This window comes from Alligator sinensis, unplaced genomic scaffold, assembly GCF_000455745.1.
Source record: "Alligator sinensis unplaced genomic scaffold, ASM45574v1 scaffold1010_1, whole genome shotgun sequence".
Lineage (NCBI taxonomy): Eukaryota > Metazoa > Chordata > Crocodylia > Alligatoridae > Alligator > Alligator sinensis.
In genome coordinates this window covers 546,581-572,020 of record NW_005842624.1, presented here as the reverse complement: position 1 = coordinate 572,020, position 25,440 = coordinate 546,581, and the positions used below count along the sequence as shown (strand labels likewise).

Here is a 25,440-nt window from a genome sequence, read left to right as displayed (position 1 = left end):
TTTTTTTTTTTTTTTTTTTTGAAGATGGGGACCATCAGCTGGTGTCAGACAGAATGGTTAGCTATCCCTATTCAAACTGAACAACAAGTTTTGGAAAGGAAAGGCTTGGAGACTATAATCAGATCTGCACTACAAATTTTTGATAGTGTAGCTATGTCAATTAGGGATGTGATGTCTCCGAGGTACAAGCCTTAATTGGCAGAGCTATGCCAGCAAAATTCTTAACAATGCAATTATAACACCAAAACAAAAGCAAAACCCTATAGCTTATTTCATCTGGAATAAATTTAGTTGTTAGCTGGTCTAACCCGTGTTCACAGTAAGTGTATTTCCAATATCTTATAGCTTCACAGCCAACCACTTCCAGCCTAGATCATGCCTCTCCTAAACTGAATACATACTGTACTTCCATACCTGCCTAGGCAAAACTGAACACACTCATGGAACTCTAGTCCTTCTATTGCTAGTCTTCTTCCTGCCAGTCTTCCTTTACTGAAGGACAATAAGGGCATAAGTTTTTCAGCACCTATACTTTTAAAGCTTCATCTCGAGTAGTGTGACCATATTAGTGGAATGTCAGAACACAACACCGTGATTCTCTTGTCCCCCACCATTCTCCAGCATGCTCAGTTGTGTCCAAGGTCTGATCTGAGCTAAGCACACTGAACAACTGCAGGATGCAGAGCTTGATAGAGCCGGGAGGAGATGGGTTGGAGAGGACAAAGAAGGAGCTCCATAGAACAATCCTGGTTCAAATGTGTCCTGCTTAAAATAGGACAAAAGTTATCTTCTGGTCAAACCAAACTTGGATAGTGTTTAAGACAGACAGTCTCAGAGCAAGTGGGACTTCTGGTCACCCTACCATTTTACCACATACAAGCTCTGCTATCTTTCTGTGAGGAAGTCTTTATGCACTTCAGACTCTCTATATATCTGGAAAATGGTGAAGGGAATTTATAGAAAATTTCAAGAACATTTACTTCTCAGCTGAAACAACATAGAGATGTTTTCAAAAGTCTCATAAATTTCAAGAATCCCTTCCAGAAAGTTGGATAAGGACTAATAAACTGCATCAATCTATCTGTTCTCTGTTAGGAGGATGTACAGATTTTGATGTGAACTGACTAATTACATACTAGAAAAATTCTTTCTGCTGCTTGAGTAATTTGAGAAGCATTTTTTTCCTATGTAATCACAGAATCAGATAAGGACTGAAAGGGACCTCCTAGTCACTTTGTCCAATCCCCTGCCTGAGGCAGGATCATCCCTATCCAAACCATCCCATACAAATGATAATCAAAGCTCTACATAGACCCTCATCAACCCTACAATTCTTATAACCCTTTTTGTTCTTAACAGAAACATGAGGGCATCAGCTCGTGGATCCACGAAAGAAGGTCCCCAACAAGGTCAAATATGGCATGGCATGTGAACACTGGCATGGTTGGGGCTGGCCAACCCCATGCCACCTGCATTCCTCTGGGGTAGAATTCTTGATAAGACTCTGTGCTCCCTTCATGGGTTGCACTCTGCAGACAGATAAGAAATCTCCTCCAATCAACCCTAGCCAGAATGGTTACACACCAACTTCTTTCTACTTTCAGAATTAAGGTGTCATGGCAATATGGCAGTAGGGCCAACCGCCTCTTTAGCACAAGGAATGTGTCTAAAGATAACCTAGACTCTTAAAAATTTAATTTCAGGTCCTCACTGGGCTCTACTACAGACTGATACTGAGATCAGTACTAGGTCCCTCCTCATCAGGTTAAAGGTTCAGCTGCTCAGACCTTTGAGACGGGATTTCTTTGTTATCCCACTGGGAATTTCTCTTACACTTGCACTTGGAGCTATATTTAGTGTCCACCCAGCTCCATCTTTATCTGCCGGCTTTCCTAACTGGGATGCCAGCAGTACACCATTTGGTGCAGGGATGGGGGCCATCAATGCCAAGGTTTCTAGTCAGTACCAATGACTTCACCAAGGTTGAAGGTAAGTCACTACAGTTGGCACTTTGCCTTGAAGTCAGTCAATTCCAGATTTTCTGGAAGAGCCTAGTGTCCCTGGATTTGCAGGTCCTACAAAAATAATACACCTCTTTGTCTCTCTCTCCTTCCCAATCTTATGCATATGTAATATATGCACGCATACAGCAGTCACAACAACATACTCAATAAAATGTATTATACTTCTTTTATACACATATTATATGATATTTTACTGTATTTTCCTTTTAATTCATACTGACTGACTGAATTTGGTGAAATGAATTAGCAACTGTAAACCAAATTAAAAAAGGATAGTGCATCACAGAACAAACTACTGTTTCATACTTGAAAAATATAGCTCAGTTTTAATGAAGTCTTAATGAAACCTTGGTGTCATTCTTAAAGATCTCCTGAAAAGTGGTGAGACAAAAGGTATTAGCATGTGAATAAGCTATGGGGTTTTTTATATTTATGTACAGGAACATGTATAGCTTCATAATTACTAGTTCTCTGCTTCACTGTGCTTATTACTCAGTGCTTCTTCTAATAAACAACACATGCAAGCTCTTCTTCTAATATATTTTCAGCATACCTGGAATTAACATCTCCATGACCCAACTGTCCATGCTGTCCATATCCAAACGTATAAACATCACCATTCTCCATCAAAACGACTAAAAATAAAAACATTTTGTTTTCAGAAGGTTTTCTGGTAACTTTAGAAACACCTTATACTCTGGCATTTTGATTTGTACTGTGCATTACTAAAATATCTTAGAAGGTAACTGAGTAAAGCTGAATAAGGTATAAATTATGATTTGTATTCCCCAAGGATTTATATAATTTGCTTTAAGCAGAAGAATCACGTTTAAAATTAAGCATATTGTGCATAAGCTTTTAAAGAACTGCAATTTAAGATTCCAATAATGCAAAGTGTTCAATGGCTTCTGACAGATGCTGGACACCCTCAAATCTACTGAAGTTAATAGCAGCTGTAAACACTCCCCACATCACAAGTTGAAGCTCTAAAAGATTCTAAGTTTTTCAATACGTGATCTTAAAAATACATACATAAAACCCCTCTTTCCTGATAAGAGAAAGTTGAAATGTTTAGCATGTCATTTTTAAAAATTATCATCTACAAAGCTATAGCCTTCCTGTTTTGTTCAATACTTTCATTATGAAAATAAATGTATTGTATTTTCAAACAGAAACACAGCATTCAGAGCAAGACTGAAAAACAACAACAAACTACCAAAAAACTCACTACCCATTTTATTACATTTACCAGACAGCTTACTGCCAGAAGTATTTTTACACTTATTAACCTACTAAGAATCTGGGCAGACGCATTTTATTCTTTGACAGAAACTGTATTATCTTTTTGCTTACCAGATGTTCAGATTAAAATTCAGAAGAGATGTCATGTAAAATTTAGAGGTAGTAAAAAACTTAAAAATCAGTTATCAGAAACTGACACTGAGAAATACCCATTTCTATCTGAACAGGAAAATTAAATGGTAGTTATTTAAACATAGTGCAAACACTGGTTAAAAGCTGCAGCTCTGTACCTGAATGATGAAATCCACAACTGACTTGTACTGCTCGGAGTTCACAGTCAAAACGGACAGCCCCTGGAGGATAGGTTGTGATTTTGCTGGCATCTTTCTCACCTCTTTCTCCGCTTCCGTCTACAAACAGAGTTTATAAATTTATCCTACCTTTTTCCCCCAAGAAAGTGATATAATAGACAAGGCCAAGGATAGGAATAGGAAAGATGGAACAAGATAGCAGTAAAGAACCAGTAGTACCATTTATTAGAGAGAGAGCTCAAAATGCAGGTATCTAACAAAGCAGATTGGAGACAGAAATGGAAGTTTTATTTGCAAGAAGATTCTGCTAAAAGACAAGGTAGATCAGAGTTCATATTCTTATCTATTAAACAGGATACGTAAAATTTAAAAAAGCTAATATGGAAACTTGTTGCAGAAGAATTCTACTGCTACTCCAATTCTTTAAGAAAAAGATATAACCACCACTTCCCCTTATAAAATGCAGTCAACATGCATTACAAATGGTTAGCCATTCCTTGATCTCTCCTCCAACACAACTGTTCACGTTAACAAGTTACATAAATTTGGCTTCACCAGGTTACTCCTAATTTTCAAAATCATTATTATGCAGTTCATCATAAACAATACTAATGTACACATTATTACCACACCCATTTTAAGGTACTTTTTTCAGAAACTATATTAGTATTTTAATACATCTTATTAATTAGTATTGATTTACATAGAATTTGCTGTTCAAGTAAAGGCAGAGCACATTAGGTACAGACAAAAATACTCAATGGCAAAATAGGAATGTTACTAAGTTTCTGAAAAATAAGTACCTTTGCTACACATTAATATGTCAATTAAAGGGCTGTAAAAGACAGGCTAGTAACAAAGCTATAGTCCCACAGAAATCTGAGAAGGACACCACATAATATGACCGGAAACTAAATTGATAGAGAAATAGGCAGCAAATTCCTTTTTAAAGCAGCTGGAGAAACAAAGGACGCTGGATCCTGAAAGCTCTAAAGAAAGAGTGCTGGTACAGTTTGCTGCCCTTTAACTTGTCTTTCTTGTCACTGCTGATAGACAAAATGGCTCCAGAGTACCATGTTACTATCAGAAATGGACAGCAGACATTTGTAACTCATTTGTAACTATCGTTATCATATGAAAACTTTTAAAGTCATATAAGCTTACCAGAAATTAGCAAAGAAAACAAAAAAAACACCCCTAAAGAAAAATTCAGGAAGAAGCAAGCAAGAAAACTGGCCCAAAATGTCATGTTCCTTTTATGGCTACTCTGATTATTAACTTTGGTAAATGCCAAGCTTATTGCAGCTAGCTCTGAAAGTATGCAAAATGTTACTGTGTCTTATATTTCTTAACTGTAATTTTCCCGGAACCTACAAGCATGAGCTACTAAGAGGTTCAAGTCAACATTCACCCGTTCTGTGCAGTGAAGTCTAATCCTACAAACTTTTCAGATCTGATCTTTAGGCCTCTTTCTATATAGTCACAAAGCCAATTCTGACTGCATGGTACTTAAAAAACAGTTGTCACACTTGTTAAGGCTATGTTAGGACTTTCATTATAACCTCACTTCTGAAAATAACCTCTCATTCCAAATTATATACACAAAGTATGTATGTATCTCCATGTATTTTGAATACATGCACATGTAGAAAGACGTATACTATCTAGGGCTGTCAATGAACCACTGTTAATGTGTGTGATTAACGTGTTAATTGGTTCTTGCGTTAATTCTTTTAACACGTTAAATGTGCACGTGGTTTTGGAGCCTGCACCTGGGTTCTGCTCCGTCACAGTCACCGCTGCCTCCGGGTCACCCAGCGGAGCAGCACTAGCAGTGCAGAGGAGCTGCAGGGCAGTTAGGCACGAGCTCCAGACCGCTGCAGTAGTAAGATGGGGTGGCGTGCAAAAACGCACACACACAAGCAGCCACAACATGGACGCAGCCAGGAATGTAGCCCGGCAGCAAGTAGAACAGTGCCCAACAGGTAAGTCTGTGGGGGAGAGGAAAGGGACAGAGTGTGCGGATAGAGGCCCCCACAGTGAATGAGGGAGTGGGGCAGGGGTAGGTCATGACACAGAGCCGCAGGTGGCTTATCGGGGAGGGGGGGGTGGCTCCCTGCCACTGCGTGCACCCCAGGGGGAGGCATAGGGGGCATGTCCCCCCCAGATCTGAGCATGCAGTAGAGGCATGCCATCCACTGTGAGCTGGGGCTCTGCACCCTACTGCCTTTGCCCTGGGAGTCATGCAATGACATGTTGCGACTCCCACCGCTTGGCGGGTGATAGAAGCGTGGCCAGCGCGCAGCTTGCAGGGCAAGGGCAGCAGGGCACAGAAGCCCAGCCCGCCTCTGCACCATGCAGAAATACGGGGGCACATGCCCCCCATGCCTCCCCCAGGGATGTACACAGCAGTGGGGAGCTGCACTCCACCTACCCCTCCCCAGACAAGCTGCCCATGGCTCCAGCCCACAACCTGCCCTGGCCCGTGGGCCCCAAACAAGCTGCCTGTCTCTCTATCCTATGACCTGCCCCAGCCCTCGGGTCTAATTCACCCCAGCCCCTGCCCCACATCCTCCTTCACTATAGGAGCCTTGATCTGTGCCCCCACCAACCCACCGCTCCTTCCTCTCCCTAGAGGACAGACTTAGTGGTGTGTAGAGCAGCACCCTGCAGCTGAGCTGCATTCCTGTAGGGTTACCATATTTCCAGTTTCAATGAAGAGGACACCTGTGGCGAAGGGGCAGGGGTATGACTGGTAGGGGGGAGGAGGAGAATCAGGGATATGCCCATGCCCTGCCTCTACCCCTCACTCCTCACCCACAACCCACCCCCCCCTCCCCAGCCACAACCACCCCAGCCCTATTGATGCCCCTCCGTCCTGACCCACAGTACCCTGCACCCTGCCAGGGCACCCACACCTTCACAAATCCCCCCCACACACACACCACCCCCAACCATACAAAGCACCTGCGTAATTTTGCATAATTTTGAGTTTTTCTGTGCAGAATTTTGAATTTTTAGCTCTGCAATTAAAATTGCAATTAATTGCAACTATTTTTTTTTTTTTAAATCGTGCAACTAATCACAAGCAATTTTTTAAATTATTTGCCAGCCCTAATACCAATATATCAGACAATGTTATCCAGGGTTATTAAAGTGATTAATAAAGTTTATTTATAAAGTGATGATGGTTTGGAATGGTATATGACAATTTTACCACTGTTCTTCTAGGAAAGTAATAGAATTTCAATTCTCTTAAATGTCTGTGTTATTGTGATATGTACATGTATGTACATGCAAATCAATATGAAAAGAAATATATGAAACATTTATATCCACTTAAATGATATCTTTAAAGGTAAAGCTATAGCTACATCTAATTTATGTGTGTGATTTCTGAAGATTTGTTCCTAAAGAAAACTGGTAAAATAGTTTCATTATGTGACAAACCAACCATGAACATACCAATACAGTTTTCACATTTAAACACTCAGTATCACTCCAAACTTTTTCCATTTAAAACACAGGACTAACTATGGTCATGGACAGGTGGTACACTTGTGCCAACTTATACAGGGCCTTTTCTTGGCACAAAATTTAGCATTCAGGTGCTAAACCTTTTCTTGCATAACAAAACTGGCTGATCTGCAAAAAACGTTAACTCAATTTCCCTATAAAGGGAAGTTATCTAGCAACACATATAATGGCTATACACTCATCTCAATTTCTCTAGGATCTCCAATATTTCACAATGCTCTACTTTACTGCCCTCTTCCCCTTGGGAAGGAGAAGGGAAGGAAAAAGAGCACAGGCTCCCTTATAATTCAGTCAGCAGCAAGCTGCCATGGGACCCTGCAGCGATCCTCCTGCCATGATGAGTGAACAGTCCCAGATTCATTCCTCTCCTCTGCATGACACTCCAAGAGAGGCCGAAAACTATTCCTGCAGAGGCACCAGTGGCCCTTTAAACAGCACTGTAGTACTGCAGCTTCCCACACTGTTAATAGCACCATGACTCCCTGGTATTAGTCAAAAGATGGCACAGCTTCCTGTCTTGTGATTAAATTGAATGGTTTTTCACACACTACGTCATTTTGCCAGCAGTGAAATGAAAGTGGTATTTCCTAAATGGGGAATGATAACTCATACCACATACTAACGTAGGTACTGATTGCTGGGGGGTGGGTGAGGAAATCCACTGGCTTTCTCCCTTTTGTAGAAGCAGTTGTCCTGAATTGTGTTGTGCTCCTAGAGTGCAGAATGGTACACTTGGGACAAGTGTTGGGGCAGGAGAAACTGCTTCAACTTGCCCACTCTGCTCTACAGTTTCTTGGCAGCTTTCAGGCATTCCCAGTGTGGTAGATGGATGCACCGTAAGGTCTGAATTCCAAAAGTCTATCATCACACAGTGAAGTTTTTCAAAGAAAGGCTGAAAAAGTAATTTATGAGGCATTTTTTCCAATGGTCAAAATAATGACCCCCTCCCCCCCCCCACCACATATACACACACACCTTTTTTGTTTGTTTGTTTTTGTAAAGATATACTTTTCTTTTTTGTACCCCAAATCTCTATATTGGTCAAAATACTCTGGAAATTAAAAATAAGAGGTCTCTCAACAGTTTCTATCACTTCTACTACTGCTTATATAAATACATGCTTTAAAATACTTACTTTTACCTAGATGTAATGAAAATAGAAGTACGGAATATAACATTCCTTTAGAATCTCAGGAACAAATTCTGCTTTACTCTCCCTTTTTATAGTTAGCCTATTGTCAACAGGGTCATCAGACCTCATGGATGTTTGTTTTATAAGTTCTCTTTAAAAAAGCTTAGAGAACTATCTTCGTCAAATGACAAAAAAAGGTAAACAGCTATTTGTTTGGCACTTGCCATTTTCCAGTATCCTTTGGAATTCCACGTTTAAGGTTCTCCAAAGTCCTTTCAGGGCATAAAGACTAAATTTAAAGATTCAAAGAAAGCCCTGTAAATTTTCTTCTTTCTTAAAAATGAATTTGTTTATTACATTATGAATATGCAAACAACGAAATGAACTACTTGCATAACAAAAACTATATTAAAAATATAAAACTCTCTGTTAGGCATACAACTGTCTTTTGTTTATGTATTATAATTTTTTAAGTATAACGTATGATAAATTTGCCAGATGGGCAGTGAAAAAAAGAAAAGTACCTGGTGCCACCTGCTTCGTTATCTGTGCACATCCAACAATTTGTGTGAAAGTATGATAATGTATTGTGCTTCACAGTTAGATAAGCATATTGGACATAAAAGGAAATGTACATGAAATTACAATTTAAGCATTTCTCGATTTCATAGTTTAAGGGAGGTTTTATTTGGGGGGGGGGGGGTTGTTTTGTTTTTAACACAAAAGCATAGTTATAATACAGAATTTTCAATTACAACATTTTGGAACCTTCCAAGTTGCTCAAGATCCTTTGAGCGCAGGAATAGGAACTAAACTAATCAAGGCATGTAATGTAAGTGAATGCACATATGAGTAAGTTATGGCAAAGTTAGCTACAATGTAAATTCAGAGCATTCTGCTACTGCACGGTAAATGCTTCTGTATATAGCTGAAATACAAAAAGGAAGCTTACAAAAATGAAAACTTGGGCAAATGACTAGGGAGGAGTATAAGTGCATTGCTTGGGCATGCAAGGATAAAATCAGGAAGGCCAAAGTGCAACTGGAGTTGCACATAGCAAGGGATATGAAGGGTAACAAGAATGGTTTCTACATATCAGCAACAAGAAGAAAATCAGGGAAAGTATGGGTCCCTTGCTGAATGGGGGAGACAACCTAGTGACAGATGATACAGAAATGGCTGAAGTACTCAAAACCTTTTTTACCTGTCTTCACAGGCAAAGTCAGATCCCAGACAACTGCACCTGACAGCACAGCAGTTTGGGGAGGAGATGAGCGGCCAACAGTGGCAAAAGAACAGGTTAGGGACTATTCTGAAAAGCTGAACATGTACAACTCACAACACAATGCACCTGAGAGTGCTGAGGTAGCTGGCTGATGTGATTACAGAGCTGCTGCCATTATCTTTGAAAACTCATGGTGCTTGGGAAAGGTCCTGCTCAATTGGAAAAGGGCAAATATAGTGCCCAGCTTTAAGAAAGGGAAGAAGGGGGATCCAGGGAACTACAGACTGGTTAGCCTCAGCTCTGTCCCTGGAAAAAATCATGAAGCAGGTCCTCAAGGAATCCATTTCTAAGCACTCGGAGAAGGTGATTAAGAACAATCAGAATGGATTCACCAAGGACAAGTCATGCCTGACCAACCTGATTGCCTTCTATGATGAGATGACTGGCCCTGTGGATGCAGGAAGAGCAGTGGATGTGCTATACCTTGACTTTAGATTTTTGGTATCATCTTCCACAACATTCTTGCAAGCAAGCTGAGGAAGTATGAGCTGAATGAATGGACTATAAGGCAGACAGAAAACTAGCTGGATGGCTGGGCTCAGCAATCAATGGCTCAATGTCTAGTTAGCAGCCAGTATCAAGTCGAGTGCCCTGGGGGTCGTCCCTGGGACGAGTTTTGTTCCGTATCCTCATCTATGACCTGGAAGATGGGATGGAGTGCACCCTCGGCAAGTTTGCAGATGACACCAAGCTGGAGAGTAGCAGATACACTGGAGGGTACAGCTAAAATTCAGGGACCTAGACAATAGAGAGGATTAGATCAAAAGAAATCTCATGAAGTTCATTAAGGACAAGTGCAAAGTCTTGCACTCAGTACAGAACAATTCCATGCACCGGTACAGACTGGGAACCAACTGGCTAAGCAACAGCTCTGCAGACAAGGGCCTGAAGGTTACAGTGGACAATAAGCTGGATATGAGTCAACAGTGTGCCCTTGTTGCAAAGAAAGCTAATGGCATACTGGGCTGCATTAGCGGGTATCTTGGCTCCTCTCCCGCTTTTTGTCTGCATGGGGATGGCCTCTTTTCGAGCCCTGAGCATTGCCTCAAGGAAGCACCATCATACCTAGACTCCCAAATTATCCAGTTGCTTACTGTAGAGGGTCTCTCCAACTAGCCTCTAGCGTTTGCCAAAATCTGCCTTCCTGAAATCTAGGACTTCTTTCTGTTGACTGATTTCCCAGTCTTACAGTGGATGGTGAACCTTATCAGGTCATGATCGCTGCCACCCAGAGTACGAGAGGGCAACAAAAAGTGTTAGAAGGCTGGGGCACAACTTCTGAGGAGAGGCTGAGGAAACTGGGCTTATTTAGTCTGGAGAAGAGAAGACTAAGGGAAAATTTAACAGCAGCCTTCAACTACCTAAAGGGAAGTTCCAAAGAGGATGGAGCTACACTGTTCTCAGTGGTGGCAGATGACAGAACAAGGAGCAATGGTATCCAGTTGCAGCAAGGGAAATTGAGGTTAGATATTAGGAAAAACTCTCTCACTAGGCGAGTAGTAACAGGCTACTCAGAGAGGCTGTGGAATCTACGTTCTGAGAGGTTTTTACGACTTGGCTAGACAAAGCCCTGGCTGGGATGATGTAGCTGGGAATAGTCTTGCTTTAAGCAGAGGGTTGGAATAGATGACCTCCTAAAACCCTTTCCAACCCTAATATTCTAGGGGCATTTTTATACATGTAAACATGTATAAAACATGTATACATACACCGCAGTGCCGGGTGCTTTGAAAAGCACCCAGAGCTGCATTGCTTGCAGTTGTGTAAGCAGTAAAATGCGCGTTAGGAGCAGAAAATGGCAGCGGTCCACTTTTGAACTAACGCACAGTTTACTTCAAAAATGCACCGTTGCCGTTTCCTCTGTGCTGATGCCCATTTTGCCACTTGTACAACTACAAGTGACAAAGCACCATGTGCGTCAGCTCGCATGTGGAACAGACTCGATTAATCGAGTTTGACATGCTGGATCTCTGGCATGTCTGGGCATGAAAATGTATGTGTATAAATGCCCTAGGATATAATCTTTCTGTATGGTAAATGCAACAAAACGTACCCATTAATGAAAGGAGGGAAGTCTAACTTGTCACTACCATGAAATTAAGAGCGCACACTTCGGCAGTTACGGTAGAGTAGCTGATGCTCTTTATGTTCACACCCTAGTTTATCTCATAGAAGCTTGTTCATATGTCCATATCGTTACTTTGCTCAGTAACTTGGACCACGAGAAAGTAAAACTTGAGGAATCCAAATTCACTCACCTTTCTTTGTCACCAGTAGGCAACAGCATCATGGTTTTGAAACTGGCTGAATCTTCAGGGCTCAATAAAAAGCCTACACTGCTGGCAGACAAAGTTAAGGAAGCAATGTAATGAAGGTCTGAGGATCTTTATATCCCACTCACCAAATCAAGCAACCTGCCATGCCAGACATTCATGGCAGGTCTCAGAATTCAGGGAATGAGACAGTTCCTCAGACCTCAGTTACATGACTGTTAGCTGCTAACACAGTGAGGTACCCACGGCTGGGAGGCCAAGGGCTCCCCACTCCAAATACCACTTCTGTAGATGCCGAGAAACAAGAAGTAGGATGCAGCTGGTGCTCCCAGCTGAATGTCCACTTTTTAAGTCTGGGATGCCACGAACCCAACATCAGGGAGCCTTTCCCTGATGTCAGGCTCACAGTGTCCTGAACCTTTAAAACATAGGTGTATGGCCGAGAGCCCCAGCTGCATGCCCACCCACTTCTTTAAGTTCCCTAAGCACTGGGGAAAGGTGCATAGTCCCCCGCCATGTTGAAGCATTTAAATTGCCGCTCAGCAGAAACAGCTGGGAATGTGGGAGCTTCCCATCCCCTGCTGCTCATGCCAGGCACTTCTTTAAAACAGCAAACGCAGCAGGGGATGGGAGAAACTCCCCTGACCCTAGCTCTGCACCTATTTTTAAAGATGCACCGAGCAGCCTCTGTGGATCAAGCAGGCAGCCCCCAGCCTGATCTCATCAGTTAGGAAGGGAGTGGCTTTGCCCAAGATCCTAGGGCTGCTGGCTCAGCTGAGCACATGGGATTTGGCACTGGGCGGACAGTACAGATTGGGACCCAGGCTGTCATTTATTCAGTTCTGGGGATCAGGCAGGGGAGGGCTGTGTACCAGATCCTGGAGCTGCCCCATACCTTGATGCTCACCAGGACCTAGCACCTTAAAAAGCCTTAAAAAGTAAGTGCTGCAGGGCAAGGATTTTTAAGGCAGCAGGCCCTGGGCAAGTCCACACATTGATGCTGACAATACATTCGACAAAAGTGTGATATGTTGCTATTTCTGACATGATTAACATGTTAATCATGACAGAAACACAATGTATGCCTGGGGACCTAAAACTTACCTGCAGCAAGCTTAAATCTCCAGTATCTAACCCAGTGATTCTCAACCAGGGTGCCACAGCACACTGAGGTGTGCTAAAATCCTTTCAACGGTATAGTAGGGTGCTGCACAACATTAGCACTGTTATGTGGGCAAACACAATTCACAAGCTCAACCCAGAGATTTTAAATAGGAATCCACAGAGGTAAAAACATTGTGTCCTGTTGTGGTTTTTCTGAGTTCTCTGCAACAGAAAATATGTTCTATTAATTTCCTGTAATTAAAAAAAGAAGAATGAAAACTACAATACTGTATGGCATTCTGAGGAGTGCCTTGAGTCTAAAAAAGTTGAGAACCAGTGATCTAACCAAACAGTACAGTTTGGTAGTGCGCAGGACAACCCTCTTACAACAAATATTTAAAAGGTAAATTAAAAACTGTTACTGGCATTTATAGTAACTATTAACCTTCAAGGTATGATGTACACAGTCATTGTAGATTATGGATATGTTCATGCCCAATGCATTAAAGCCCAAGATTTTAAAAAAATACTTTAAAAATACTGTTGGCGTTAAGCATAAGCCCTGCATGTCTTTGCAACTGTATTACAGGGTACAGAAAAGAATGGTTAGCCACCTTCTGTTCAGTTCCTTCAAACTAAAATGTTCATGTTTCTTAAGAGGTAGGGATGAAGGAGGCTGTGAAAATTTAAGGGCACAATGCTATCTGGAGAACAACTACTGGTAAGTAAGTAGCTGGGTTACAATGTTGTAGCAGTGGTGATCCAGGAAATGTACAAGAGGTGAGGGTTGTTTTGAGATCTTTTATTAGACCTACTATACATTTGGAAGATAAGTCTGAATGAGAGCTGAGAAACCAGAGTTTGTGCCCAAAAGCTAATCTAACTTCTCTTTCAGCTATAAAATGGTCATAAAAAAGATATCACGGAAGAACCCTTGCCTCCTGCAAGGTAAGTAAGCATTCATTTTCCCTCAAAAATTGTGCAAATAACCATTCTGGCAACTATGAAGCAGTTGTTCATAAAGGTGATGAAGCGTCTAGCAGCACATCAGGAAGGCAGGGTTGGCTTGCTGAAGTCCTTATCAGAATCAGAGGCATGGACTACTCTTATTACATTTAAAAAACATACTGTGTTAAGTCCGATACACTAAATCAGTGATTCTCAATTGTGGTGCCACAACACCCCAGGGTACTGCAAGAACCTAGCAGAGGTGCCACAATGCCATCACTACCAGTGCTGTGGGGCGAAATTGCCTGCCTCACGTGCCTCTGTTTTCAGAAGGCAAGTCAGAGCAAAGCTGAGAAGCAGCTGCAGCAGACATGGCATACTTACCTACATTCATGCTTACCTTCATCAAGCCACCTGACGAGCTGTTTCTGCTGCAGCTTTCCCAGTTCGGCTCTGATGTGCCTTCTAAAAACACAGGCACGCAGGACAGTTCTACTTGGTGGGCCGGCATTTATCTCTAGGCTGCTCCATTTTCAAAAAGCACATCAGCACCAAACCTGAAAGAACTGCAGCAGAAACAGTGTGCCTGCCTACATAATGTAATACAGGCAGGTGCGGCTTTCTCTTGCAGCTGCTTCTCAGTTTGGTTCCAGCCTGTTTCCTGAACACAGACACATGGGACAGGACATCTGGCCCTGAACACCACTGTTTCTAGGGGACACCATGCAGAGTTGGACTGGGAAAGGCTGTGGTGAAACCACCTGCTCCTGCCACAGCTCCTTCCTGATCTGGCTGTGCAGGAGGCAGACAGCACAATGAGATAAAAATAATTATAAAAATCAATTTGTTAGTAATTGATTAGACATTATAAAATATATTTAAGACAATTTCTTAAATAGGGTGCTGCTAAGTTGTGAAAAATTCTGGAGATCTGCCTTGCATCTAAAAAGTTTTAGAACCACTGCCCTGATGGATGCCACAAAGCAGGCACAAAACTACTCTGCTTGCAGCACTGCAATACACACACACTCCTGCTGCATTAGGGCATCCAATAATCCTAAACCAGATAGCAGCTGGAGGAGCTGGCTCAAGCTATAGCTCTTCCTGGTCCACACCTGGTCCGGAGGCAAGTGGAACAGTTCCAGCTGTATGCCCCTGTTCTAGTTGAGAAATACTGAGTTATGCTGAGGTAGCACCAGAAGTGGTTCTCAGGGGATGCTGCCACATTCAAAAAAGAATGGAGAAAGGGTCCTCTGCCTCTGAAAAGGTTGACAGACACTATTCTAAATTGCCCAACTCAGCCTATAACACAGAATGGTTGCATGTTAAATTCTTGCTACCTTATTAAAAAAAAATAGTTCAAACAAAAATTCCTAGATAAAAACTAAGGATTGTGTCCAGATTATACATGGTAAGAAAAGGGACCATAGGTCAAATGGATCAAAATTAGGGGTGCTGGAAGATATGCTTAACCGGTGGACAAAATAATGAGAAGACTCCACCCACCACACCTTTTCTCTGGGTCCTTGATACTTATGCCAAGGGAATGTATAGGCTGAAAAGAGACAACTTCCCCATTAGCTGTAGAGACATGGGTTGGCAGCTGTAAAGGGATAAGGAATAAGCAGTGTAATTAATATGAGAGCTTGCCTTTACATTTCAGTTTTTTAAACATACTGAAGTCATCATTTCAGACAGTTCCTGATAATGCCCTCTGCAGCACTTCACAGGTAGTGCTGGAGTACTGACAGTGCATATGCACTACATCTTTTCAAGATATCAGAAAGATTTCTTAGTCAGATCATTTGATTTATCGACAAATTCCTTTGATATTTTTGATGACTGGTCCTGGTCAATGACAGGCTGCATGTTCTTCCCAGGAAAAAGCCTGGAGTAACTCTATGATCTGTTATAATCATAATTAGGCATGCGTTTCTAGTAAGTGAACATGCTCAGAGTGTTTTCTCTTCAAACTGTCAAAATACATACACCTTCTTTTGAAATAAATTGTGTTTTATTTCCTTTGTTTAAAGAAAACAAAACACATTTTGGTGATTCAAGCCTCCTCATTCAATGTTCTTACTGTGTCTTCCAATGATGATGCACAAACATACCTACCTTGCTCTCTCATGGTTCGTTTAGAAAGGTATTAAAACATATGCTATTCTTATTTTAAATTTCTATTTTAAAATTGAACTTTAGCATTCTGGCCACTTACTACATTTAGGTTTGGTATATATCTATCATTACATTAGTCCTTATACTGTATGTTGATCAACATTTTTCAAATCATCTGTTTTTCTTATAATTCCAAGAAAAAAATTAGTTTGTAACAATCACTCTTTATCTAACAACCAACATCTGAAAAAGTCAGATACAGCATATGTTCATTTCATATTTCAGAAATGTACAAAAATTATTATATTCTAGTATGTAATGACTCATACTGTGGATTTCCACAGTACCGCCTAATAACGTTTCTAGCTTGTCTGGTATAGAGACACCAGAAATATGTAAGACAGCCATATCTCGATTTAAATCCTGCAAAAAAATGTTCAGCTTCCAAAACCTTATTGTACCTGTTATACTTTATATTGTACATCTTCTGCATTCAGTACCAGCACAAAAATGTTATTTAGTTTATGATCTTATACCAACCAGATGTATTATCAAAGGCAACTTCCTAACAGATGGTATAGCTCAAGAGAATTAAGTGCATCCCTGAATTAATGGATTTTTTTAGGAACCATAGCAGATGCATAACATGAAAGATCATAAAAGAATGACAAGAAAATGAAATGTTAGTGGAAATGCCAGAATAGAGTCATCTGTCCCAACAGAAGAAGTTAGAAAGGTGTGTAAATTTCTTTAGTTTTATTTTGAAAAATGAGAAAAAACACACAGAAAAACAATGACATACTTTATCAAAGATAAAGAAAGCAAAAACAAAAGATGTAGATATTGTCAAACATTTATACTTTTCAGCGTTTAAAAAGTGTTCTCTTTCTCCTCAGGTTAAGACAGCTAAATAAGACAGAATTACTTTTGAGCATTTCTCTGAAAACAAAGATTCAGTGGAGGAAGATATTACTAGAAGGATGGGCATATGTCCATAAGGAAGACCAAATACCTTTGTGCTTGTCCCGCTTATGCTTTAGCTGTGCTGGATGGGGTCTTATTCTGGCTAGAGCCTGCTCTCGATGGTTCATAAAAATAGGACCAGGAAATACAAGGGGGCCTGAGGAGAAACATTTTGTACATGCATAGGAAAGCTCACAAAATGGAAACAGTGTGATCAACAAAAAAAAATTTAAACTTAAAAGCATGAGAAAATGAATCTTCATAATTACATATTGAACTTAAAAGTGCATGTCCCAACAACTCCTAGTAAAAAAACAAAACAAAACCCCTTAATTTCATTTAAGATGATACCAAAATACTATTTACTGACTCTCTAAAATAATATTTAAAGAGTCAGTACATTTCTCACATAAAAGACAGATTTTGCCTTGATTTTTACGAAAGTGACTAACTAAAGACAATTGAACAATAGGGAACCCCAGGTGGAACAGAATTTCCACCTAGGAAATGCTTAATATTTTCTTTGAAAGTAGATGACAGATCATGTTACATTCTATACCACTATGCTGTAAGAAGTACTAGTTTGTCACAACATGTATATATCACTGTCAATGCAAAAAGCAGGAAGTTACATGGTTGGTAAAGTTCCCTATACTGGAAATTCAGAATAAATACATACAGAAAAATCAATGAACATTCACTAGGAGGAGACAGTTATTTAAACTATTTAATTCTGGTGGCCTATTTTAGAATTAAAAGGGAACAATTTAAACAAATCATGAAAAAGAGCTGCCTCATGGATGTGCCCTGCCCACACCTACATAGAACTTATTTACACTTGAAAAAGTTATTTGCAAGACCCCAAGCTACCGTTTTGGGCTAGACAATCTCCACAAAAATGTGACAAATGTTAAGTACCTTGTAGATGCTCTAAGCAAACATTTGGAAACCAGTGCTTCTAGTTCATTTACATTCTATTTTTCTTCATGTACTCTTTGTAAATCAGGAAGTTCAAGTGAAAGGCCTTGTGAAGGGTCTCATTCTTATCCCACTGAAATTAATACTTACTTCAAGAGGGAAAAAAACCCCAACATCTGTGTTTAAAGTCTACTATATATTTTTCTCTCTGTTCTTGAGCTTCTTGAATCCACCATATATGAACACTTTGTTCATACAATGTTCCATATTCCAGTGTTTTTAAGTTCAGGTGGACACATCTGCAGTCCCCATTTTCTGATCAATCCCAGCAATTTTCACCAAGGTTACTGAAGAAATGACTGATGAGGCCTCTATTTCACTCATCCACCACAACAGGTTATCACAGTTATATCTGTTTTTCTTCTAAGTCTCTCCCTCAAACTGTGGAAACCCTGAACTCCCTATTTTTCTCCTAACCTCTTCCTAAAAAGTTTCTGTGGCAATTCCCTATTCCCTGTTCTGAGGTCTGTCTCGGCTCTCTTTATACCAAGCAGCCACTCCCACTATTTTACTTTCAAGTCACATTCTCTACACCAGGTATTCATTTGCAGACCCTGAAAAAATTTCAAATGGAAGTGCTGACCCCTTTGAATTGTAAGTGTGGGTATTCCCATACGTTTCATCATAGTCATCTTTTGAGGACCCCGTAGACACAATCTGCAAACCCCCAGGTGTCCATGGACCACAGGTTGAAAACCACTGCTCTCCACCAATGACGTGAGAATGTTTTTCCTCACCAAACCATTTGCTTTCTATTCAGACTCCTACCAGACATCTCAGAAAGTGGAACCTTTCCCCTCAACCTGCCAAATCCTCCTTTACATCTTCTAAAATTCTACCATTTTCCTAGTCCAATTCCTCTCCCTTTCTCTTCATAGGCAACTTTTATCACGTCAGATACCTGAGTGGAACAAACACAAGCAAAGGCTGGGAGCAGATAATAGATATTAATAAGGCAAAGGAACTAGAGACTAGAAAAGGAAGAGGAAGGATGAAGAAGCAGAATGGTGGGGTAAAGGGACAGGAGGACTGGGAGAGATCAGAAGGAGGAGGAAAAGCAAAGTGTGATTTAAAGGACAAGACTAGACCTGTATGAGGAAGGTAGAAGAAAACCTTGAAAAAGTCAAGAGCGCAACTACACAGGAGATGAGAATAAGGACAAGAAACAGTTTGAGGGAATACTTAGGTGTGAACAAGGAAGAGACTCCACAACTCCTAAAGCATATTCCCCATTCCAGATCCTGAAAAGATTCCCAAAATCCCAGTCTTCCCATTCCTCTGCTGTCTTATCCCTCTCATCTCAGTCCACAGAGGGATGAGAACCTATTTCTGTTGACAGTTATTTTGCATAGTTCAGGGAACTGCAACTTATACAAGAAAACTAATGGGTCTAACCCTGCTAAAAGCTCAGTGGATGCCATATGTCATCACAAAATAGTTTTTTTTTCCAGTTTGCTTTTTAGATATCTAGGAAGCTACACATAAATATATCAATGAAATAGAACTAAGCGTGTGAAGTCAAGCACTCAAAAGTCAGAAATGCCAGAAATCTGTAGATACTATTGACCTTAATTTTTCCGTCACAGTTCCCATATTTAAAAAGTAAACAGTTGCAGTACTTCAGCTTATAGGTGTTGGGAAAAGATCAAAAGTGTTGCAGAACCACACAAATCTTTATAGAAATGACTGCAACAGAAAAGTCAACAAGAAAATTAATCATTCTACGTTCAGAGTACTGAGTGATAATGTGCGGTAAGGTCTGAAGCAAGGGTAATAAAACAGAATTTTGTCAACTGCTCATTCAGTGAGCACCAGTTATTCTATACAGTGAATGAGGAAATAGTAGGAAAAGATAATGTATGATCATGTGTAACCAAAGATGGTATCACAATATAGGTAGTTAAATTTGCACAAGAAACCTTGGGCTCCTATACATGTGCAGGGAGCCTGCTCTGAGGCACTATAACTCCAGCGTGTTGGAGTAGACGAGACCGATCGAGTCTGCTGGAATGTGGAAGTTAACGCACTCCAGCAGGCACTTGGCTAATTTGTGGCTACTGTAAAGAGGTAGAGTTTACAGCACAACAGATTGTTACATTTCCCTAGCACTTGTTATAAGCACCAGTTTTCAAGAATTTATAACTTTGCAAAACTGAAAAAATTTCCATACGCAGTATCTGCTTCAGAAGGATTTTTATTTTGTTTTATTATGTAAAGTATCACAAAGACCTTCAGACATTTCAGAGAACAAAATTTTAAATACATTTTGTTTTGCCCATGTCTTGAAAAAACGCATCCAACTGAGATGTTGTAAGGCTTTCCACGATTTATAGCAAAGTCTTGAACTTGGGCAGAGGGACTGACATTGCATAGTCTTGCCTTTTTCTGTTCCTACAGAAAATCTCACACATCTGCCCAACATAAAATCATTTGAAAAAACTAAAGTTTAATAATTCTCTACTCTGACAAGTGCACTTTGAAAAAATCAGTTGTCAATATTCTATCTAAGCACATTCCACTCCACTCCATAAAGGCCGAGCACAATTTTCCCTGTAATACATGCTGCCTGCTCCTATAGGCTTCTGTGGTACTTTGTACTGGAAGAAAGAGCAGGCACTGTCTTTCTGTGTTCTCAATATTCTTACCCTGAAGACTCCCCAGTAGAACAGGAGAGGAAGCTTTCTGGTTCAAATGTGTAAAGAATGGAAGATGAAAAATAAATTAAGTCAAGGAGTATTTATAGTGGGGGGAGATGTTGAATTAAGTCTTGAACACTCCCTTGATTCTGTCTCTACCAAACCTCTCAATGGTTGAACAATAACATTTTAATATTTAACATCATTGTACATAGTGGGTGTATCCAGACGAGCATGGCTGTGGAGTATGTGATGCTGCAAACATGTCTACAGGGCCACATACCAAACAAGTTTGGTGTTCTCTGTGCTGCAAGGTGTGCTGCCTGAGCGTGTACTGTGCTGGACTTTTTCCCTCAGGTTTTTTTGACCCCAGTCAAAAAATCACCCCACAGGAAAAAAAAAAATAAAAAAAAGTGGAGCAACGCATGCTCGGCCTGTGTGCTCTGCTAAAAAGCAGAGCCGGGCCGCTTGGAGCGCCAGCCAGACTCCACATGGCAGAATCACCGCGGCTGCAGCCCCTGGAGGTCCCCAGGTAAGGCTGCTAGGTCCAGCCCAGTGCTGGTCCCAGCCTCCTCTACCCCACCTGGGACAACCTGCCATGCACCAAAGCTACTTGTCCCCGGGGAACCAAATGTCCAAGCATGTCTGGATGAGCCCTGTAGGTGAATTAGTTTATATGGTTTGTGAAGTAACTTAAAATAGCACACATTTGTCCTTCTTGGAAAATGTCTATGGCAAACTTGAAGTTTTAAAAGGTAACTGATTTATCTAAAAAAAAAAACAACCAACACTTTATTTTCATAGTTGAAGAATTCACATTTTATATTGGTTAATATGTATGAGGTTTCAATTAGAATTTACTTGGATAGCTTAGGGCATTGTGGGTGCCCTAGGGAAACAAGAGAGGAAAGGAAAAAAAACTCAGTTTTTTTTTAATCTGTTGTAGGATATATAATATTTATGTTGATTCTGTTTGACTTTAAATAAAAGGCACTTCACATGCTTAGGAAAAAGGAAACTTGTAGCTACTGAAAGCATTGAGATAAATATTTAAGTTATGCAATTGTAAAGTTACTTTCTCTCCAATGATTAATCAAACAATTATTAGTTTAAATAATTGGTTTTTACTACAGTAACAAACAATAGGTAACATCACTAGTAAACTGATGTAAAGGCAAAAGATTAAAACGACCAAATGGATGGCTGATTGAACAATACTTAAAACTGTTGCAACACAGCTACAGTTACTATGTGATTATTTTATTTAATGCTTTAATTTTTAGTAATTTTTCTTTAATACTTTTTTTCAGATACTAAGTACCAATTAATAGACTTGGAAGTATTAGTGCTAAATTAAATTTTCAGAAAATGAATTAATTACTAAGCAATTTATTGCATCACTTGCTTATACTTAAAAAAGCCATTAATTGCCCAATACAACCAAGGTCAGATAATACTGTGTCAACACTCAGCACATTTGGCAGAAAGCATAATGAAACCAATTTCCAAATTCTTCTCAGATAATGGCACTCATCACTAGGCTACTGGCAAATGTTAATTTAATGGGACAACAGGATCTGATCCTGGATCCCAATGAATACACATCCTGGCATGCCACGCATACGTAGCAGGACACATGATTTTGGGGAATCAGATCCCAATCAGCCAATGATACCCTTTCAATTAACTGGTGCTCCCCAAAAACCAGGAAGTCGAAACCTTCACCTGATGCAGCCCTGTATGGGACTCCATGTACACAGGTCTCCAACTGCCAAGGAGAGGGAACCCATCAGCTACCTTGCTCACCAAGTTCAAAACCATGCATCTGGTATTTGATAATGTTAACCACGCTTTATAGGACTTGTATCAGGGCCTTAAATTGACAAAGCACAGGAAGAACACTCTCTCTCTACAAAGTATAATAAAGTCTAAACTTAGATGAAACTATACATTGATTACATATCAAACTAAGAATGAAAACTAAATTGTGAACAAATAGATGTTTGCTTTTATACTCTTAACACACTAATGACTTCCTGTTTTTAAGCATTTTTTTTTAGGAAAAGTGTTCTACTGCTATTTTCTTTGCACTACTGAGCAACAATAGAAGAATCTCCGAGAAACAAGAACAGTCCTGTTTTAAGTAATATATCAACAATTAGCTTAACTAATATTGCAGGGACTATCTAATTAGTTAATATAAGACCAATTTAAGCTGCATCACTTATTTAAATACATATTAGACTGTCAGACAAGGTTCCTTGGGTGAATTTGATATCTTTTATTAGACCAACCCAAATATCTGCCTAGACCAACATGGCTACAACCTAAACCCCTGCAACATATTAGACTGTCAAGCACTTTCAACTACCTTTTTCTACTAAATATGTGTACACACATGAAAAATACTTACTTGGAAAGTGATAAACAACAATACTGTGCAAATTTAGTTAACTGTCTCAGGCAGTTTCCCAATAATTTTAAAAGAGTAAAATATAAAAGTTATGCAGATTTATTACTATGATAATTGTTTTATATAAAGAGCAGCAGTATCTCAACCAATGTCTCAAGGGCTATTTGTGTTCCAAGAAGAAGTAAATTGTGGCCATATCAAAAAGAGCAGGACAGGAGCACAAGACTGGTTTCATCTGAGCCTACAGAGCAACCACAAAGGATAGCTCCCATTCTAACAAAGCCACCCAAGCCAACCAATAGAAACAAGTACCATGAAGCAGAGAAGCAGCTACCGCTCAGACTGCCTTCAAACTGGCCTTAGCAGTAAAATACTTCAATGCAAACTAAATATAGTCCTCATTTATGCCAGATGGTTCTAGTCCTTATGAGATCATAAACTAACTGGAAATGGCTGGAATATAGTATTCTCTATTACTCTTCCTGCTTCTGGCTGCCTGTGAGCTACAGGCAGCAACAGGGACAAATTGTTAGACTCAGATATGCTGCTTTTATTTCCTTTAGGCCAAGAGAGTCATCAAGGGACTAGTGGTCTTCATACTTTGCACTAAGAGCAAAGAACTGAGGCAAAAATCTGACCCAATTATCAGTAGTGACCAACTAAACTTCTGCAACCACGCTTGGCCCTCAGACTGAAAGAAAAGGACTCCACTAACCTAACAGGACAGATAGACACTAATGTATTATAAAAGTGACCATTTTAGCAAGTAATGTGATATTTTAATGCTCAGCTTCAGTTCTGTTGAGCTGTATTACTCTTCAAGGATGGAGTTAAAAGCCTATGAATCTTACAAACCATGTGGGAGTTAAGGCTTTAACCTTGCAGAACTCTACAGAATGCAGCCTAAGATCTCCAAGGGAGCCAAACTAAACTGGTTTCATCCAAGCAGTTTAAACAGTAAAAATATGGACAGAAGAGAACAGTCTTCTGTAAACACACACGAGACAATAGACAACAAACACATACACAGCTAAAAAAATTACAAAATGTATTAATACAAGACACCCAGAATACATATAGAAACTGTTAAAGAAAAGCAAAGAGATTTTGCCTAGACTTCTATTCATTCTCAATGTTTTCAAGCCCTCTGATAACAGCTTGTGACCAGGGAATAAACCCTCACACATGTGCTAAAAAAAAATCAAACTGTCAGAACTGGGTTTCACAAGTCAATCAACATCTAACCACCAAGCTGAAGACTCAATTTTTCAATCAAGCAACTGAATTGGCCTCTATCAGTACTATAGAGGTTGGAAAGTCAAGACACAAAAGATGCAGGGTGGTCCCCTTAGAGCAAAGTAACACCTATAATGGAAAGTTAGTGCAGCTGAACCAACTGTGAAAAATGCTTCCTGCAGCTAATGCCATTAAGCAAGTGGGCAGCTGTATTCTGAGCTAACTGTAGCTTTCAAGTAACCTATAATAAGCAGCTTTGTGTTTAGCATAGATGAGGGAATAATGCTGCAAGTAAAAGAAGTTTACATTTAACCACTATGTTTACAAGCTGAAAATGCAGTCTGGGCCCACAGTATTCCTGGAGATTTCAAAAGCAGATAATGTTCCAGGAACCTTCCTACACAATCACACAAGTAAACAAACTGCCCAGTGTTATGTGGCAGAAGCCATCCTTACTACCAGCATCCAGATTTCTTACTCAGATTATACTTTCAGTTACAAAACTCTTATCCAGTTAGTTCCAATCTTGTCTAAACATGGGAAAGCAGTAATACCACTTGATTGAGCTAAGTTAAAAGCAAGTAATTTACACTGTTCACATACCACTGTTAGCAAAATGTTTTGACCTGAGACACCTTCCCTACTGCCTCAACCTGTATAATGAACAGGAAAAACATCAGAGAAAAATGCTGCACTACAAGATGGAAGAAATTCCTCCAGGCTGATTAACAATTATTGAAATCTACACCTGCCAGCCTGCCATCAAAAAAGTAATTTTTATCTATTCCACCTATTATCCACAGAAGTGTGATCAAAACTTGGTGGTCAAGATATATCAACGAATACTGAAAAATATAAAAGGGAACCACTTTATTACTATTCATCACTAGGATAAACAAACATTTCAGTTTCTATACTGAAAAAATTCTAGTCTTTAGAAAAGCTAAACCAAAAATGATCCAAGAAAGTCTAGATTTTAAGTGATATCAGCTACATCGAAACAACATCTATAATGCTAAATGGAAACATTCCTGAAAAGGAAAAGTGGCCATAGTGGAAACTGACAAGACCTCCAGATACAAGAGAAATCTTGAAGAAAAGCACAACACTTACTTTAGAGCAGGTTTCATAGCCTAAAATAACAGAGTTAAAATAAACAGCCACGAGAACCCAGTTTACCAGCCACTCGACAAAACTGTCTTTTACATCCATACTTGTGTCGGGAATCAGAGCAGCAGCC

The 25,440-nt window shown here is 40.0% G+C and overlaps 1 protein-coding gene across 1 annotated transcript in view; it reads right to left on the bottom strand.

Moving 5' to 3' along the window:
• MYCBP2 (MYC binding protein 2, E3 ubiquitin protein ligase) overlaps positions 1 to 25,440 on the bottom strand; it is a 282,082-nt gene that overhangs the window by 171,999 nt on the left and 84,643 nt on the right. The window contains exons 18-20 of the mRNA XM_025215130.1: positions 16,987 to 17,094; positions 3,557 to 3,676; positions 2,578 to 2,659 (exon numbers count right to left, since the gene is read on the bottom strand). Of these exons, the coding sequence (XP_025070915.1) occupies positions 2,578 to 2,659; positions 3,557 to 3,676; positions 16,987 to 17,094 (310 nt within the window). The remainder of the gene's footprint in view (positions 1 to 2,577; positions 2,660 to 3,556; positions 3,677 to 16,986; positions 17,095 to 25,440) is intronic.